The sequence below is a fragment of the Oncorhynchus mykiss genome, chromosome 16, assembly GCF_013265735.2.
Source record: "Oncorhynchus mykiss isolate Arlee chromosome 16, USDA_OmykA_1.1, whole genome shotgun sequence".
Lineage (NCBI taxonomy): Eukaryota > Metazoa > Chordata > Actinopteri > Salmoniformes > Salmonidae > Oncorhynchus > Oncorhynchus mykiss.
The window spans coordinates 28,489,868-28,509,757 of record NC_048580.1 but is presented as its reverse complement, the minus strand read 5'-3'; the positions used below and the strand labels follow the sequence as shown (position 1 = coordinate 28,509,757).

Sequence of the window (19,890 nt, the reverse complement as noted above, 5' to 3'; positions counted from 1 at the left end):
AACCCTTTTACCTAACTCCTAACCTTCACCCCGAACCCAGCTAACATTTGCCACCTATTTAACATTATCAACAAAAAAATTGGAATTGGTAACATTTAATACATTTTGCAAATTCCTAACATATTGAACGTTTGGCAAATGTGTAACACTTTGTACGTAACATATCACATGAATTGTAATTTGTCAAATCCAATCCGAAATGGATGATGGGAATCCACAAATTAACACATACCATAAGAATGAAACATATCAAACTAAGTGGAGTGTCATGTCTGACTATTGCAGTAGCTCAGCTAGCGAGCAGCAACAAACCCAAAGCCAAATGTATCAGCATTGAGCGAGTGATCAGCTAGCTGGTGGTGGCATTGTAACGGCGTCAACAGCCTGAACCTAATCCAGCCAGCACCAGTTGTGAATCTGGGCTGTGTTGGCCCGGGACTCCCTGAACCAGCTCAAATTTGAAAATTGAGCCAGCTCGAATTTGGCCCTAATTTAGGTGTCAATGGAAATGAGGCTTTAGAGGCCAATAACTCACCCTTCATTGTGGAATGTACGTATACTTTGAGTATCAAACTGATACATTATATTTTTTTTCTTCCAGGTCCAGGCCTATTGTAACATTGATGGCACGAGTTTCCTTCAACCCACCCAAAATCCCCACCAACCAGGTGGACTGCAGTACACCTCTGAGAAACATTGCTAAAGTCTGTTTCACCATGACCAGACAAACAACAGACACAAAAGGTTTCTGACCTCAAAATTGTTCTTATCTACAGTGCATTCGGAGTACTTTTTCAAAATTTTGTAACGTTGTAGCCTTATTCTAAAATGGATTAATAAAGTGTTTTTTTCCCTCATCAATCTATACACAATGCCCCATAATGACAAAGAAAAAAAAGGGTTTTAGAAATGCTTGCAAATGTATTAAAATTAAAAACTGAAATATCACATTTACATAAGTATTTCAGACCCTTTACTCAGTCCTTTGTTGAATAACTTTTGACAAAGATTACAGCCTCGAGTCTTCTTGGGTATGACACAACAAGCTTGGCACACCTGTATTTGGAGAGTTTCTCCCATTCTTCTCTGCAGATCATAAGCTCTGTCATGTTCGATGGGGAGCGTTGCTGCACAGCTATTTTCAGGTTTCTCCAGAGATGTTCGATCGGGTTCAAGTCCAGGCTCTGGCTGGACCACTCAAGGACATTCAGAGACTTGTCCCGAAGCCACTCCTGCGTTGTATTGGCTGTGTACCTTCGTCCCAGTCTGAGGTCCTGAGCGCTCTGGAGCAGGTTTTCATCAAGGATGTCTCTGTACTTTGCTCCGTTCGTCTTTCCCTCAATCCTGTTAAGTCTCTTAGTCCCTGCCACTGAAAAACATCCCCACAGCATGATGCTGCCACCACCATGCTTCACCGTAGGGACGGTGCTAGGTTTCCTTCAGACAAGACATTTGGCATTAAGGCCAAATATTTCAATCTTGGTTTCATCAGACCAGAGAATCTTGTTTCTCATGGTCTGAAAGTCTTTGGGTGCCTTTTGGCAAACTCCAAGTGGGCTGTCATGTGGCTTTTACTGAGGAGTGGCTTCTATCTTAAAGGCCTGATGGGAAGAGTGCTGCAAAGATGGTTATCCTTCTGGAAGGTTCTTCCATCTCCACAGAGGAACTCCAGAGCTCTGTCAGAGTGACCATCAGGTTCTTTGTCACCCCCCTTCTCCCCCAATTGCTCAGTTTGGCCGGGTGGCCAGTTCTAGGAAGAGTCTTGGTGGTTCCAAACTTCTTCCATTTAAGAATGATGGAGGCCACTGTGTTCTTGGGGACCTTCAATGCTGCAGAATTTTTTTTGTACCCTTCCCCCAGATTTGTGCCTCAACACAATCCTGTCTTGGCGCTCTACGGACAATTCCTTCGACCTCATGGCTTGGTTTTTGCTCTGACATGCACAGTAAACTTTGGGACCTTACATTGACAGGTGTGTTTCTTTCTAAATCATGTCCAATCAATTGTATTTACCACAGGTGGACTCCAAGTTGTAGAAATATCTCAAGGATACAGAATACACCTGAGCTCAATTTCAAGTCTCATAGCAAAGGGTCTGAATACTTTTGTAAATATGGTATTTCTGTTTTTTATTTTTAATACATTTGCTAAACATTCTAAAAATCTGTTTTTTCTTTGTCATTATGGGGTATTGTTTGTAGATTGCTGAGTAACATGTTTTATTTAATCCATTTTAGAATAAGGCTGTAACGTTAAAAACATTTGGGAAAAGTAAAGTGGTCTGAATACAGGCACCGTACATATGCATGCGAGTAGCTTATCCTTTTCATTAAATGCAATCTCTTTTGCTCCAGATCTTCAAGCAAAGATTAACTATACTTTAACTCTGGATGTGACCCGCCAAGCTCCAAACTATCGTGCTTATATCAGTCCAAAGATACGGGAGGAAACGAATACTATTACATTAAGACTTCAAGAGCAATGCTTCTCTCATAACTTCTTTATTGAGGTAGGTTTGAATCTTAGCCCTCCATTTGGGTTTGCCAAAAAGTTATCAATCAAGAAAATGACCAGTATTAGTATAACCTCATGCCCAACAACACAGCGCTCATATACCAAAAACTCGAATCTGGCATTCAGGTGAGTGAACTTAGTCGGCAAAGTATTTTTAATTTGTCATTTTTTGAGCTTGGCTCCAAATCAGAAATAAATGCATAGGTGGGAAAATCTACAGATTATCTATTTTATCTCATTCTGATGATATCTAGTGGGCCATGAGGAGAGTAACTACAATGTTGTTGACTCATCCTTAGTTTTCTCCTGTCACAGTCATTAAACTCTGTAACTGTTTAAAAGTCACCATTGGCCTCATGGTGAAATCCCTGAGTGGTTTCCTTCCTCTCTCCGCCCTTCTTTGCGAGGCATTGGAAAAGCTCCCTGGTCTTTGCGGTTGAATCTGTGCTTGAAATTCACTGCTCGACTGAGGGACCTTACAGATCATTTCATGTGTGGGGTACAGAGAGTGCGTCCATGCAACTTATTATGTGACTTGTTATGCACATTTTACTCCTGAACTTATTTTGGCTTGACATAACAAGTTTTATTTTTTTACTTATTGACTCAAGACATTTCAGCTTTTCATTTGTCACTGGCCAGGCCAATGACAAAACAAATCTACATTTAATTAAATTACAATTCAGGTTGTAACAACAAAATGTGGATAATGTCAAATTGTGTGAATACTTTCTGAATGCACTTGGTGACTACCACGACTCAGGATATGACCCAGATGCAGACACAGGAGGCGGATAGTACAGTTCTCAGATTATTTATTGTAAACACGGGGCGGCAAAGGGCAGGCAAAGGGCAGGTCGAGGACAGACAAGGGTTTGTGATCAGGTCAGAGTCAGGCAGGTACAGGACGGCAGGCATGTTCGGGGTCAGGGCAGGGAGAGGTTCGTAATCAGGTCAGAGTCAGGCAGGTACAGGACGGCAGGCAGGCTTGGGGTCAGAGCAGGCAAAATAATCAGAACCGGGAACACTAGGAAACAGAATTTTTCCTTTTCTGACGGTTATGGTTTCATACTCGCAAAGTAGCCTACAACGTCCCATCTCTCATTGAATTGGACCCACTTTACAGTAGTAACGAGAAACTATCCAGAGCTAGGCTACTGTGTATACGTCTGAATAGTCTACTGTAATTTCAAATGTCTCAAGTAAACTATATTTAATTTATAAACATAAAACATAATATATAGTTTCATAACCATTGCAGAATAAATTCCTGGCCACCTTTTCTGTACATGATAGGTTCATATGACGAAGAAGCTTTAGCCTACAACAATACAGCAAACAAGGGCGTTACTGTCACCATAAGTTGAATGATGTGCCTTTTTCAGGTGTAGTTTTAGTGCTCTAGAGTATTTTTCGGGATCCAATGAGAGAATAGCAGCTGAAACTTTGGAATGACATACTATGTGACTATTATGTGGAGTACACATCAAATTGTATCAGCTTTAAGTCTGGGCTTTATGGCTGTCACATGTCGACAACCTCAAAAGCGCATGCTCATTGGTTTCTCCCCTCTGTCATTACTAAACACTCTAAAGGATACAGCCATAGAGCCTTGACATGTCAATGTTAACAATATCACAGTACAGTAAACCTCTTTAGAGGAGTTTGAATGATAAAATGTCTCTGAAGATTCTATTTTTTATAGGCTTGCCCAGAGGACTCCCTCAATGAACTGTCCAATGAACTTGACTTCACATTTGAAGGGTTGCCAACAACATCTCCTGGTGGCCTCAGCTCTAGCCTTTCCCCGCGGTCTCCGACTTCAACATATCATCCTGTATGTTTCTTCTCTTAACTTTTGACAATAAAAACTGTGTCAAAGTTGATTTGAAATCCCTCAAAAAAGGCTGTTGAGAGTGTGTGTGTGTGTGTGGAGGGGGGGGGGGGTAAAGATACATCTATATCCTAGTCATTGTGAAGAAGGTAACGTGTTAAGTGAACTTGGTGAACATCTTTCTTCATCCCACAGTTAGGTTTTGAGATCAACTGTGGCGCTGATAACAACTGCATTGACAACCTGAAAGTGGATTTTAATTTCACTAGGTAAGATAACTAGCATTGACTCAGAGCCTTTCTGTTTTTCTACTGGGTAAGATTAAACTTTTTTTTAAAGTAAAAAGTATGATGATTAGAATGTCGATTAGAGCGTTGCAGCAGCTGACGAGTAAAATGGATGAAGATGAAAATGATGATGAAGATGGATAGGATGATGATGTCAATGATAGGCAAAGGTTGAGGAAAACAAGCATGATGTAATGACAATGAGAATCATTTCTTTATTACTTTTGCGCTCTCTTTCTCACTTCTCTCAGGAGTTCAGAGGTGAGGGTTGGCATAGATGAGGTGATAAATGTGACAGTGTCAGTCGAAAGCAGGGAAGAGAACTCTTACAACAGCCACGTTATTCTCAAATACCCTGCAGGACTTTCATTCAGGAAGTTCACCATACTCCAGGTAAGAGTACATATAAGGAAGGAGAGGGAGTGAGTAGCTATAAACTCGGTGTTTGAGGGGCAGGAAGGATTTATATTGTTTAAGTGATAGTCATTTCTGTAGGTCCAGTATGTACATTTCCAGTGTTTCATTGGTAATTTCAGTGAACTATTGCCTGAAGTTGACATAAATTGTCATTGTCCTGTCATTGCTCTCCAGGGAAGAGTGGAGTGTAACTCATCAGACAGTGTGGGAAATGTAATGTGGGGACTAAGTGACTGCACCATTGACAAGCCAATCTTCAAAAGCGATTCTAAGGTCTGTCTCACTTACAACATATGTTCATCATTACAATAACAGTAAAACGAGACTGTATTGTAATAACATCCCTATTACTTACTAAATAAAACATCCTATTGAACTGTAGAAGCAATCTGTACTCCCTGCAAAAAAAAAATGTCATTAGGACGTCCACAGAAAGTCAGGAAATGGTTACCGAAAGTCGTCAGGAAATTGTTTCATGGTCCTGTGGAGATTTTGTCTAGTTCCCTGTTTTGTTCCGGGGCCGTCCCCAAGGACAATTTTAGGATGTTCTGTAGACATTGTGTCATGGCCCTGTGTAGGTTTTTGTCTAGTTCCTGGCTTGTTCCCGGGGATGTCCCTAAATACGTTTTTAGGGACTTCTCAAGATATCATTTTTTCCTGTCATCGGGACATTGTGTGATGGTCACAAAGGAATGTTCTCCAGGTGACTTTTGTCTAGTTCCCTCCATGTTCCTGGGATGTCATTGAAGGTCAGGTCAGAATGATTTTAGGACGTTCTCAGGACATTCAGTGTATCAGTCATCAGGATAGTCTGATAGTCCCCCCCAAAAAAACATTATACCCACCTACCTGGGGATTCACACACTCGTTTCATTACACATCACCCCTAGTTACTGTTGTCGAGCCCATCAAGGCCCTGATTGGTGAACTACTGATCTATTAACAGCTCTTTGTCTGTTGGTAGGTTTAGGGACACCTACACACAAACAGTGCTTTTAACATACAGTGTTTTCAACATATTTGACACACTTTGACATACATGAATACATTGCACATGTTCATTTATACAGTAAGTATTATTCAACATGTCCTCACCTGGCATTTTAACTCACAACCTCTTGGTTCACCGCATTCGGATTGTCCTGCTATGCCACCATGTCTGTGTCAATGCCTGATTCCACCTGTATTGCTACAGTTTGCACTTCTAAGTAAATTAAGCTTGGTTAAAAATACACTCAAGAAAAACTATTTTATTTCTTAGTGATTCAGGAGTTACATTAAAACAGAGTAATATGCCCCACTAACATTAGACAACTATACAGAAAAGCCACAAATTGCAGAAATAGATCAATCAAATCGATTAGAGAATAGTCAGATTAACTGATAACTAAAATACCAGTGCCAATGGCACTCTTTTGCTAAGTGCAGTGAGATGTGTTATAGGCAAGAAATGTGTGGGGGACTTCTGAGTATGCTCCAGATCTTGTGGTGCAGCAGACATCTATATATTTCAAATCCAGAGGTTGTGAGTTCAAATCTCAAATGGGGTCATATTGAAATGTAAGTACTCTAAAAGTGATCATGTTATATGTAATTTTATTGTCATTTACATTATTTTAGCTGAACAGTGTCCCACTTAGCTCAAACACCCTCTCCCATTTCATTACTTAACTTATAAAACAAATGTCCTGAGGATGTCTTGAGGATATCCTTATATTGTCCTCAACAATGTCCTGTTAACTTAGAGGGAACTAGACAAAGGTCCCCCAGAAAACGTTCCCTTGGGACCATCACACAAAGTCATAATGATTAGTAAAATGTATGTCCTGAGAATGTAAAAAAACAAAGTCCTGACATGGTCCTCAGTGACGTACTGGTACTGTACCTTACAGGGATCTAGACAAAGGTCCCCCAGAGAACATTTCTTTGGGACCATCAAACAACTTCCCAATGACAGGAAAAAATGCATGTCTTGGGAACATACAAAAAACATCTTTAGATTTGTTCTAGTCCCCAGAACAAGCCGTGAACTAGACCAAAAAAACTCCAGGGAACCATGACAGTACATTCTAAGAGCATCCTTTAACCATCGTTGGGGACGTCTCCATAACGAAGATAAAATAAAAAAAACAGGGGACCATGACAGAAGGTTTTAAGAATGTCCTAAAATCGTTCTAGGGGACATCCCCAGAACAAACTGGGAACTAGACAACACATCCACAGGACCATGCCACAACATCCTTTTCTCCATTTTGTGACATTCTGGGAAATTCCTAACGACCAATTATTGTTTGAAGGCCAGGACCTGCCTGAAATGTCTCCTTCTGAACATTGACATTGAATGCCCCAAAGGATAACGTCCTTTCAGAAACCAATAGGAGCCTATTTGTAAAATTCCCTAGTCGTCACCAAAATACCTTTTTTATAACTTTATACTGTGACCAAACCGGGATCTGTACTGAACATCCCTTTATGGTCCCAATGATAATGTTTTAAACGTTTTAAAGTCCATAGAACGTTCTCAGAACGTCAGTGGGATAACGTCTCACTGAAACCCTAAAAGGGAATTTATGGTAATGTCGCCTAATGCCCGTATGACATACTTTTTTTGCTGCGCTTCTACAGGAGTCTAAGGTAATATTTTAAATAAACATTGTATTCTCCTTCCCTTCATCTCAGGCTCTCTTAGTAATTTCCTATGGGATTGATAGAAACACTCAATTTGGCCAAATGATGACATTCATTGCAAATGCCTCAAGGTATGTGCGGTACACACTCAGATAAAGTTATCATGTCTTATGATGTTTTGTCTAGCAATATTTGTAGTAACTGCATTACCCCGTCTCATCCTGTTTAGTGGAAATACACACTCGCCAAAGAGTGAACTTTCCAAAGTGAAAGAGATTGGTGTGAAATACAGCATTTTTGTTGTGATTAAAAGGTATGTGCTATTTAATTTTTATACCATATTTTCCTATATGTGGGTCTAGCTCGTTCTACAAATATAGGGCCTTTTATGTCCCTCAGACATTATTTGCGTACATTTTTTAAAAACACAACATTTTGCAGTTGGATCACGTACATCAATGCTCTAACTCAGGTGTGTAAAACTTAGTTTGCCCTGGGGGCTGCACAAGGTCTGGAGGGTCGCACTGAAAATGTGTTATGTCCTCACTGTCAAAATTTGCAAAAGATAGTCCTTATCCATCGTTTTTGGAATTTCCAATATTCCCTGACTGTCTAGCTTTAATTTCAGGAATTATAAACGAGATGTATACAGTCAATAAACTGTACAAATCAAAGAGGCTTGGTGGCACCTTAATTGGTGAGGACGGGCTCGTGGTAATGGCTGGAGCAGAATGAGTGGAACGGTATCAAACACATGGTTCCTATGTGTTTAATGCCTTTCCAATCGCTCCATTCCAGCCATTATTATGAGCCGTCCTCCCTTCAGTAGCCTTCACTGGTATAAATATAGGTTGAAGTCTGGGCTCTGGCTGGGCCACTCAAGGACATTCAGAGACTTGTCCCAAAGCCACTCCTGCATTGTCTTGGCTGTCTGCTTAGGGTCATTGTCCTGTTGGAAGGTGAACCTTCGCCACAGTCTGAGACCCTGAGCGCTCTGGAGCAAGTTTTCATCAAGGATCCCTCTGTACTTTGCTCTGTTCATCTTTCCTTCTATCCTGACTAGTCTCCCAGTCCCTGCCGCTGAAAAACATCCCCTCAGCATGATGCTGCTACCACCATGCTTCACTGTAGGGATGGTGTCAGGTTTCCTCCAGGCGTGATGCTTGGCATTCAAGCCAAAGAGTTTAATCTTGGTTTCATCAGACTTAGGGCTGTGGCGGTCACGATTTTTGGCCGCCTGTGATTGTCAAGCAAATAACTGTCAGTTTCACGGTAATTGACAGTCTAATAACATAAACACATTCAGCATCTCCTTGACTTCCAGACATAGCCTACAAGCCACTGACGCAGACCTTTGGAACATCTGTTTGAAAAAGTATAATAAATCCATGTAATATAGCCTACACTTTCTCAAGAAATCCATTATTTACTTCAGACAGGTCTAAAGAAACATAATATGAAGAAAATGTAGTCTACTTCAGATGAACAAATCCATGCAGGATTCCGCTACAAGCATACTCAGAGTTGTCCTGATGTTAGGTCCTGATCTGGCTATGCCAAATGGCTGTGGGCTTCACTACTTCATTCAGCGGACAGGATTTGCTTAGAATTCCGTGGCATTATTTTATATTATTTTATAGTATAAAGAATACAATTGAGAATAGCTGAATAAAATAGAAAGGATATTTTCTCCAAACAATTTGAGACACATGCCGCTATCCTGTGTTGAGCGGTAACAAAGAAATAGGTTGTACTATATCCTTAATTTAGAGTTATTAACAACTTCTTAGGGATCAAATCCCTTTAGCGGGATCGATTTTGACAACATCCAGTGAAATTGCAGAGCGCCAAATTCAAATTAAATTACTATAAATATTAAACTTTCATGAAATCACACATGCAATTCATCAAATTAAAGCTACACTTGTTGTTAATCCAGCCAACGTATCAGATTTGAAAAAGGCTTTACGGTGAAAGCAAACCATGTTATTATCTGAGGACAGCCTCCCATCAAAAAAAGACAGACAATCATAATTCAACCTGCCAGGCGGGACACGAAACTCAGCAATAAAGATATAATTCATGCATTTGACGAGCTTCTTCTGTTGGCACTCCAATATGTCCCATAAACATCACATCAATTCCGTCGTTATATATCCAAAATGCCCATTTATTTGGCGCGTTTGATCCAGAAAAACACCAGTTTCAACTTGCGCAACATGACTACAAAATATCTCATAAATTACCTGTTATCTTTATCCAAATATTTCAAACAACTTTCCTAATACAACTTTAGGTATTTTTTAACGTAAATAATCGATACAATTTAAGACGTGATAAACAGTGTTCAATACCGGAGGAAAACAAAGTGAGCAAGCTTTTCAGGTCATGTGCCTCTATCAAACAGTACACTTCACCCGACCCTTGTTCTGAACAGGGCTACTTCTTCATTACACAAAGGAAAAACATCAACCAATTTCTACAGACTGTTGACATCCAGTGGAAGCGATAGGAACTGCAAGCAAGTGCTTTACAAATCCAGATGCCCATAGAAAACCATTGAAAAGAGTGCCCCCCCAAAAATAAATTCCTGGATGGTTTGTCCTCGGGGTTTCGCCTGCCAAATAAGTTCTGTTATACTCACAGACATCATTCAAACAGTTCGAGAAACTTCAGAGTGTTTTATATCCAAATATACTAATAATATGCATATCCTAGCTTCTGGGCCTGAGTAGCAGGCAGTTTACTTTGGGCACGCTTTTCATCCGGAAGTGAAAATACCGCCCCCTAGCCTTAAGATGTTTTAATGTATCTTTAGTTGTTCTACAAACGTTGAGCTATATGTTTTGATTTTTAATACATTGTAAGGCTGCATGATGCGACTCTAATGATGATTTGAAAAAAGTTGCTTGAAAGGCATGAGATCCTTCTTTGTTTTTTGTGCGGACTCTACACTACATCAGTCTCTCATTCACAATTTGACAAGCCCTTGATAACGCCTCAAATTTCCTGGCGGCATCCCCTTTGTGTCGCCGTAATGCACCCTAAAAAAAACTTGCCTTTTGCGACCAGTGGCTGTTGTGCCCTTGGCCCGGTGTGCTGCATTGTGCCCTTCTCCCTGAGTGCTGCGTACTACAAAGCACCTGTGTGCTGGCCCGGTGTGCTGCATTGTGCCCTTCTCCCTGAGTGCTGCGTACTACAAAGCACCTCTCACTCACATGGCTCATGTGATCGGGTCTTTCTCACAGGCTGCAAGTGAAGACAGACTCATCGGGGACGCAACTGTGTGTGTCCTTATCCAATTCCGAGGTGCAAATTGAAGATATTGGAAGAACTGTCCACATTTGCATTTCGTCAGCCAACAAGATGAGTAGGCCTAACGAACAGCAAAGCACTAGCCTATGTCAATCTACTATTCCACATAGTACAAAAGTTAACATTCTTTTCTGTGAGGGAAATAAATATGTGACTCAACACCTGGATTTGGTCTTATGTAGCAACATTTTACATAGTTTTTTACAAAAGTGTTTTACATTGGATAAAAGCAGAGACTCCGAGCTACAAAATGGTATATCGTACACTGCATTTGTGAGGAACAATGGGAAATTAATTCTGCTTTAAAAATTGATAAACTTGTAAACTCACTTTTGAGAAAATGGCCTTCGAATGTTTTGGTAACTAGTGAAGAGATCTTCTTTGTCTACACCCATTCAGCATCGTTCACACCCTCTTCAGCTTTAGCCCCACCCATCTCGTTTCGCTGTCGGAGCGTTCAGAGCGCACAATTTGTTTACCTCTGGATAACATGAAAACAGCCTAATCAGCTCTGCTAGCAACAATTTCATTACGCTTTTTTGTCTACGTTTACTGACAACGGCCATATTCAACGGGTGTTGTACACTTTAGCTTAAGACATGTAGCTAGCTAGCAATCTAGGTAAACAATGAACCTAGTTAGGTAAAAAAAAAAGGTGTAAGATCACACTGTGACGGCCCTGAATTATTCTGAACCGTCTCAGTGCTTCTCCTTCCAATAGGGTGCTTTCCCTTTAATTCCCAATTAAATAGCCAGCATCAGCTGCGCAAAAGTGGGGTTGTGATGGAGACGTGAATGAGGATGTGTTCAACCCTCAGTTCTGAAGCTTCTCTATTCGGTTTGTTTTGTTGCCGTTAACTTCTTGCTCCTACTTGAGACGCAGATGTCTCAAGTAGACACCTGGAAATGCAAATGCAATACGCTAAATGCTAAATGTACTCGTTAAAACTCAAACGTTCATCAAAATGCACATGCAGGGTATTGAATTAAAGCTGCACTCGTTGTGAACCTAGCCAACAAGTCAGATTTTTAAAATGCTTTTCGGCGAAAGCATGAGAAGCTATTATCTGATAGCATGCAACACCCCAAAATGCCTGAATGCGACGTAAACAAAGATTTAGCTTAGCCGGCGCTACACAAAACGCAGAAATAAAATATAAAACATTCATTACCTTTGACGAGCTTCTTTCTTGGCACTCCTATATGCCCCATAAACATCACTATTGGGTCTTTTTTTCGTTTAAATCGGCCCATATATACCCAAAATAGCTTTCTATGGAAGCTGTGTGATTCAGAAAAAAACATAGTTTTAAAACGCTGCGTCATTTTTTAAAATTAAAAAAGTCGACGATAAACTTTCACAAAACACTTCAAAATACTTTTGTAATCCAACTTTAGGTATTAGTAAACGTTTATAATCTATCAAAATGATTACAGGGCGATGTGTATTCAATAGCTCCTCGTCTTCAAATCAATGGCTGCCAATGTGCACATTCAAAACATCCTGGTGGAGACCGGAAGAAATTGAATCCAGTTAGTTGGATTTACCAACAAAAAAGTCCCTGGAAAATGACGACAATGGCGACATCGTGTGGAATCTGTAGGAATTGCATGCAGGTCCATAATTAATTTTGTGCCCTTTTAACAACCCATGAAAGTGACGCATGGAAATTATTTTTAGCTTTCAGAGAGCAGTTTTTCTTGCGCTTTTCGATGAAACACACAATCTGTTATAGTCACAGCCGTGATTTAACCAGTTTTAGAAACTTCAGAGTGTTTTCTATCCACACATACTAATCATATGCATATACTATATTCCTGGCATGAGTAGCAGGATGCTGAAAAGTTGCGCGATTTTTAACAGAATGTTCGAAAAAGGAAGGGGTAGACTTAAGAGGATTTATACGTGTGTTTTGTAGCCTAAGAGTTTACCCAGGATCGGATCCACTCTTTGCGTCCGTGGACTACACCTCTCCGTTCTTCGTGGCCTTTCTCCGCTGGAGATCTGTTGGCGGATTGGATTGTCTGACTGACCGATTGACTACCACCTTTTTGTATACGGTATTTCATTTGTTTTGATGTGATGTATACGGTGATGATTTATGTCGTTAGTTGTAGTTGAGGACTTAGTAAGAGTTGATATGCTTTAAAGTTCTGTGGTAAAATAATTGTTATATTGATTGTATGATTAATACTGGGTTTACGCTACACGGAATGAACGGACAAACATTGCGTGACAAAAGTCACTTGAGTTCACTGAACTCCTTTACCGGGCTGGACTCTTTTTAGGCCCGAGGTACAGGACATTTCTGGAGGAACCAGAACTCATTGTGTTATATTATTATGTGTGTGTAATCATTGATGTTGCTAATACAACCCACGCAAAAGAATATAGTTGTTTTTGAAGTTCTTTTCAATGTTTTCAAATCAAAAATCAAATGTATTTATATAGCCCTTCGTACATCAGCTGATATCTCAGTGCTTTGAGGGTTTATGAAAAGTTTATTTCCATCCTGACTTTTACATAAGTCCTTTGTATTGGTGTAGACTTGACGGACCAGATGGGACTCATTCCCTCCCAAACTAAAAGGAGAAACCAATGTTTTCTCTGGTAGGCACAACCTACCTGGCACCCCTATAAATAATAACCTCAAGTCAAAACCGTTACAACAAGTCCCATAAAGTTAGCCAGTTAAACAACAATGAACACAGTGCCAAATCATGTCATGACTATATGCTGGGAATATGCTGGGAGCTAACCAACCAGGTTCAATGTTAGCTAGCTAACATTAGTTTCTAACTAGAAAAGCAAACGGGTCTGCTATACAAATAATAACGTCAGCTAGGGAGCCAGCCAGCTAACGTTAGTTAGCTAGCTAACAGTACAATTTTGCTTGAAATAAACCACTTTCTGTCAAAATTCGAAACGTTTAATATCTGAAAATGTAGCTAGCTAACGCTAGACTGTCTTACCTGTATAAATCATGATGCATGATGAACGCGTCTCCCTGTCACTAATTTCATGACATGGTTGCCCTTAGTTTGAAGATGTAATCCGGACACAGGTGTTTTCTCCATCTCTTTAGCTATCATACTCTAATTCCAATGGTTTCAAAACTTGATCCTCCAGAAAGTTCTGGAGCTCCACTACACAATGCATTAAAAAAGTTGAATTCGACAGATTACCAACACAGACTGACCAGCTCAAATGGACAGAAGCCTTCTTTATGGCAGACCAATCCTATATGGCAGACCCATCCGAACTGCTTTCTCCCCCAATTGCATAGCCTGTAGAAATGTTGTGCAACATGAGCTCATAGGATCTCATGAAGTGTTAGATTAGATTTTTGATTACATTTGCATTTATGTCAGTGATTAACCTTTCTGATCTCCCCATCCCGGATCCGGGTTCGTGAATACAGACTCAAGCTCATTACCATAACGCAACGTTAACTATTCATGAAAATCGCAAATGAAATGAAATAAATATGCCATCTCTCAAGCTTAGCCTTTTGTTAACAACACTGTCATCTCAGATTTTCAAAATATGCTTCTCAACCATTGCAAAACAAGCATTTGTGTAACAGTATTGATGGCTAACGTAGCATTTAGCATTAACATTCAGCTGGCAACATTTACACAAAAAAACAGAAAAGCATTCAAAAAAATCATTTACCTTTGAAGAACTTCAGATGTTTTCAATGAGGAGACTCTCAGATAGCAAATGTTCAGTTTTTCCTGAAAGATTATTTGTTTAGGACAAATCGCTCCGTTTTCTGCGTCACGTTTAGCTATGAAAAAACCCCTGTATCCAGGATTGTGTAAATCTATCAGCAAGCTCATTAGCATAACACAACGTTAACTATTTATGAAAATCGCAAATGAAATGAAATAAATATGCCATCTCTCAAGCTTAGCCTTTTGTAAACAACACTGTCATCTCAGATTTTCAAAATATGCTTCTCAACCATAGGAAAACAATCATTTGTGTAAAAGTAGCTAGCTAGAGTTAGCATTTCGCGTTAGCATTTAGCGTTAGCATTAGCGTTAGCATCCAGCACGCAACATTAACAAAAACATAAAAGCCTTCAAATAAAATCATTTACCTTTGAAGAACTTCTGATGTTTTCAATGAGGATACTCTCAGTTAGATAGCAGATGCTCAGTTTTTCCAAAAAGATTCCTTGTGTATTAGAAATAGCTCCGTTTTATACATCACATTTGGCTACCAAAAAAAATCCATAAATTCAGTCCTCAAAACGCAAACTTTTTTCCAAATTAACTCCATAATATCGACTGAAAACATGGCAAACGTTTTTTAGAATCAAGCCTCAAGGTGTTTTTCACATATCTCTTCATTGATACATCGTTCTTGGATACATGCTTTCTCTCCTGAATCCCAGGAGAAAATGACCGCACCTGAAGATTACGCACAAATTTAGACAAAGGACACCGGGCGGACCTCTGGAAAATGTAGTCTCTTATGGCCAATCTTCCAATGATATGCCTACAAATACGTCACAATGCTGCTAAGACCTTGGGCGAACGACAGAAAGTGTAGGCTCGTTCCTTGCGCAATCACAGCCATATAAGGAGAGAATGGAAAACAGAGCTTCAGAAATTCTGCTAATTCCTGGGTGATGCATCATCTTGGTTTCGCCTGTAGAATGAGTTCTGGGGCACTTACAGACAAAATCTTTGCAGATTCTGAAACTTCAGAGTGTTTTCTTTCCAAAACTGTCAAGAATATGCATAGTCGAGCATCTTTTCGTGACAAAATATCGCGCTTAAAACGGGAACGTTTTTTATCCAAAAATGAAATAGCGCCCCTAGAGCTCTAACTGGTTAAAGGAACAATAGAGTGCTGAGTACAAGGCAGTTAGCAAGTTTGGTGGTTACTAATGACCATCAGCAGAATTAGAGCTTGGAGAAGCCTAATTGCCATGACCAAACGGTCACATGGAATTTAACTGCCTTCATGACTCGTGACCGCCAGTGTGGTGGTAATACAGTCAATACAGTGGCTTCCGTCTGACCACTCTACCACTCTACCATAAAGGCCTGATTGGTGGAGTGCTGTAGAGATGGTTGTCCATCTGGAAGGTTCTCCCATCTCTCCAGAGGAACTCTGGAGCTATTTCAGAGTGACCATCGGGGTTCTTGGTCTCCTTACTGATCAAGGTCCTTCTCCCCCGATTGCTCAGTTTGGGTCTTGGTGGTTCCAAGCTTCTTCCATTTAAGAATGATGGAGGCCTCTATGTTCTTTGGGGACCTTCAATGCTGCAGCGATTTATTTTGGTACAATTCCCCAGATCTGTGCCTTGACACAATCCTGGTAAAGTAGACCTTACACAGCCTGGAGGTGTGTTGGGTCATTGTCCTGTTGAAAACAAATGTCCCACTAAGCCCAAATCAGATGGGATGGCATATCGCTGAAGAATGCTGTGGTAGCCATGTAGTTTAAGCGTGCCTTGAATTCTAAATAAATCACAGACAGTGTCACCAGCAAAGTACCCCCACACCATAACACCTCCTCCTCCATGCTTCACAGTGGGAAATACACATGTGGAAATCATCCATTCATTAACACCGTGTCTCACAAAGACATGGCGGTTGGAACCCAAAATCTCAAATTCAGACTCCAGACCAAAGGACACATTTCCACCGGTCTAATGTCCATTGCTCGTGTTTCTTGGCCCAAGCAAGTCTCTTATTCATATTGGAGTCCGTTAGCAGTGCTTTCTTTGCAGCAATTCAACCATGAATGCCTGATTCACGCAGTCTCCTCTGAACAGTTGATGTGTCTGTTATTTGAACTCTGTGAAGCATTTATTTGGGCTGCAATTTCTGAAGCTGATAACTCTAATGAACTTATCCTCTGCAGCAGAGGTAACTCTGGGTCTTCCATTCCTGTCTTCATGAGAGCCAGTTTCATTATAGTGCTCAATGTTTTTGTGACTGCCCTTTCTTGACATTTTCCGTATTGACCCATCTTCCTGTCTTAAAGTAACGATGGACTGTTGTTTATCTCTGCTTATTTGAGCTGTTCTTGCCATAGTATGGAATTTTACCAAATAGGGTTATCTTCTGTATACCATTCCTACCTTGTCACAACACATCTAATGGGCTCAAACGCATTAAGAAGGAAAGAAATTCCACAAATTCACTTTTAAGAAGGCACACCTGTTAATTTAAATGCATTCCAGGTGACTATTTCATGAAGCTGGTTGAGATAATGCCAAGAGTGTGCAAAGCTGTCATCAAGGCAAAGGGTGGCCATTTGAAGAATCTCAAATATAAATTATATTTTGATTGGTTTAACACTTTTTTGGTTACTACATGATTCCATATGTGTTATTTCATAGTTTTGATGTTTTCACTATTATTCGACAATGTAGAAAATAGCAAAAAAAAATAAAGAAAAGTCCTTGAATGAGTAGGTGTTCTTAAACTTTGGACTGGTAGTGTATGACTCAGGCTTAATCTAGCCCAGCTGTTCTGAATATTTGTCTTCACTAAATCTTCCCCCCATTTATTTAGAAATGAGGATTCAACCAGTTATGTTAATTTCACTGCCGGGAAAAATGATTTGCAGAAACATGTGAAACAATCCTTTGAGGTAAGGATAATATACTAATATACAGTATTTATGTGTCATTTACTTAATATGTCTCAAATGTATAGCATAAGTTAAAATACCCCCTTCTTTCTCAGGTTGAAAATTATGAAAGAGGCTTCAATCTTACTGTGATAATCAAGGTGCCAATGAAGCTTGGTGACAAAGACATCTGGGCTGATCCAAATGGTATACAGGTGAGAGGATTGGAAACTATTTTTTTTAATCACAACACCCCCTACCCTATGCAACTGATAAAAAAATAGGAGAATTGAAGCTTTCTGGTATTGTAAACTTGGTCTAATCTCCCAATAATGAATGAATTACACCCTGTTAAAATGGGATTAAGTGGTGAACAGTGATATTGAAGAGACATTTGCCGTACGTCATTTAGCAAATTACAATGTGAAAGCAATTTTTTTTTTTTTTTAGCTTAGACAGAAAAAAAAACATTTGGTTTAGCTGCCCAGTATTCTGTTTGGCTCCAGTTTGTCTTGATTTTCAATGTCTCAAACTTTAAAAAGGCCTGGGATTGGTAGATAGTCTATATGGAAAGTATTCAGACCCCTTGACTTTTTCCACATTCAGTTCTAAAATGTAATACATCATTTTTTTCCTCATCAATCTACACAAAATACCCCATAATCACTAATCAAAAACAGGTTTTCTTTAATTTTTGCAAATGTATAAACCCCCCCCCCCCCCTCAAATATTACATTTACATAAGTATTCAGAGCATTCACTCAGTACTTTGTTGAAGCACCTTTGGCAGCGATTACAGCCTTGAGTCTTCTTGGGTATGATGCTACAAGATTTGCGCACCTGTATTTGGGGAGTTTCTCCCATTCTTCTCTGCAGATCCTCTGAAGCTCTGTCAGGTTGGATGAGGAGCATTGCTGCACAGGTATTTTCAGATCTCTCCAGAGATGCTCGAGGGGGTTCAAGTCCGGGCTCTGGCTTGGCCACTCAAGAACATTCAGAGATTTGTCCCAAAGCCACTCCTGCGTTGTCTTGGCTGTGTGCTTAGCATTGTTGTCGTGTTGGAAAGAGAACCTTCACCCCAGTCTGAGGTCCTAAGCGCTCTGGAGCAGGTTTTCGTCAAGGATCTCTCTGTACATTGCTCCATTCATATTTCCCTCGATCCTGACTAGTCTCCCAGTCCCTGCCACTGAAAAACTTCCCCACAGCATGATGCTGCCACCACCATGCTTAAAAGTAGGGCCGGTGCCAGGTTTCTTCCAGATGTGACGCTTGGCATTCAGGCCAAAGAGTTCAATCTTGGTTTCATAAAACCAGATAATCTTGTTTCTCATGGTCTGAGTCCTTTAGGTGCTTTTTGACAAACTCCAAGATGACGGTCATGTGCATTTTACTGCGGAGTGGCTTCCATCGGGCAGCTCTACCATAAAGGCCTGATTGGTCGTGCTAAAAAGGTGGTTGTCCTTCTGGAAGGTTCTCCCATCTCCACATATGAACTCTAAAGCTCTGTCAGAGTGACCATCGGGTTCTTGGTCACCTCCCTGACCAAGGCCCTTCTCCCCCGATTGCTCTTGCAAGAGTCTTGGTGGTTCCACATTTCTTCCATTTAAGAATGATGGAAGCCACTGTGAAGTTGGGGACCTTCAATGCTGCAGAAATGTTTTTGGTACAATTCAAGATCGGTGCCTCGACACAATCCTGTCTCGGAGGGCTACAGACAATTCCTTCGACCTCATGGCTTGGTTTTTGCTCTGACATAACATTGTCAAAAGTGGTGCCAGCCCTCCAAATCATGTCCAATCAATTGAATTTACCACAGGTGGATTGCAATCAAGTTGTAGAAGCATCTCAAGCATGATCAATGGAAACAGGGTGCACCTGAGCCCAATTTCAAGTCTCATAGCAAAGGGTATGAATAATTATGTAAATAAAGTATTTCTGTTTTTTTTATACATTTGCAAACATTTCTTAAAACCTGTTTTCACTTTGTCATTATGGGGTATTGTGTGTAAATAGTACTCGCAAAACACCATTCTCAACGTCAACATTGAAGAGGCGACTCCGGGATGCTGGCCTTCTAGGCATAGTTGCAAAGAAAAAGCCATATCTCAGACAGGCCAATAAAACGATAAGATTGAGATGGGCAAACGAACACAGACACTGGACAGAGGAACTCTGCCTAGAAAGACAACATCCCGGAGTCAACTCTGCACTGTTGATGTGTTTTGACTGGTGTTTTGCAAGTACTACTTAATGAAGCTACCAGTTGAGGACTTGTGAGGCATCTGTTTCTCAAACTA

General features: G+C 40.3%; 1 protein-coding gene across 2 annotated transcripts in view; it reads left to right on the top strand.

Moving 5' to 3' along the window:
- Positions 1–19,890, top strand: part of LOC110491788 (integrin alpha-X) — a 55,399-nt gene that overhangs the window by 24,420 nt on the left and 11,089 nt on the right. For both annotated transcript variants that reach the window (XM_021565550.2, XM_021565552.2), the window contains exons 16-25: positions 602–744; positions 2,355–2,509; positions 4,220–4,351; positions 4,544–4,617; positions 4,887–5,028; positions 5,227–5,325; positions 7,732–7,811; positions 7,910–7,993; positions 17,536–17,614; positions 17,710–17,808. In XM_021565550.2, coding sequence (XP_021421225.2) covers positions 602–744; positions 2,355–2,509; positions 4,220–4,351; positions 4,544–4,617; positions 4,887–5,028; positions 5,227–5,325; positions 7,732–7,811; positions 7,910–7,993; positions 17,536–17,614; positions 17,710–17,808 — 1,087 coding nt within the window. The remainder of the gene's footprint in view (positions 1–601; positions 745–2,354; positions 2,510–4,219; positions 4,352–4,543; positions 4,618–4,886; positions 5,029–5,226; positions 5,326–7,731; positions 7,812–7,909; positions 7,994–17,535; positions 17,615–17,709; positions 17,809–19,890) is intronic.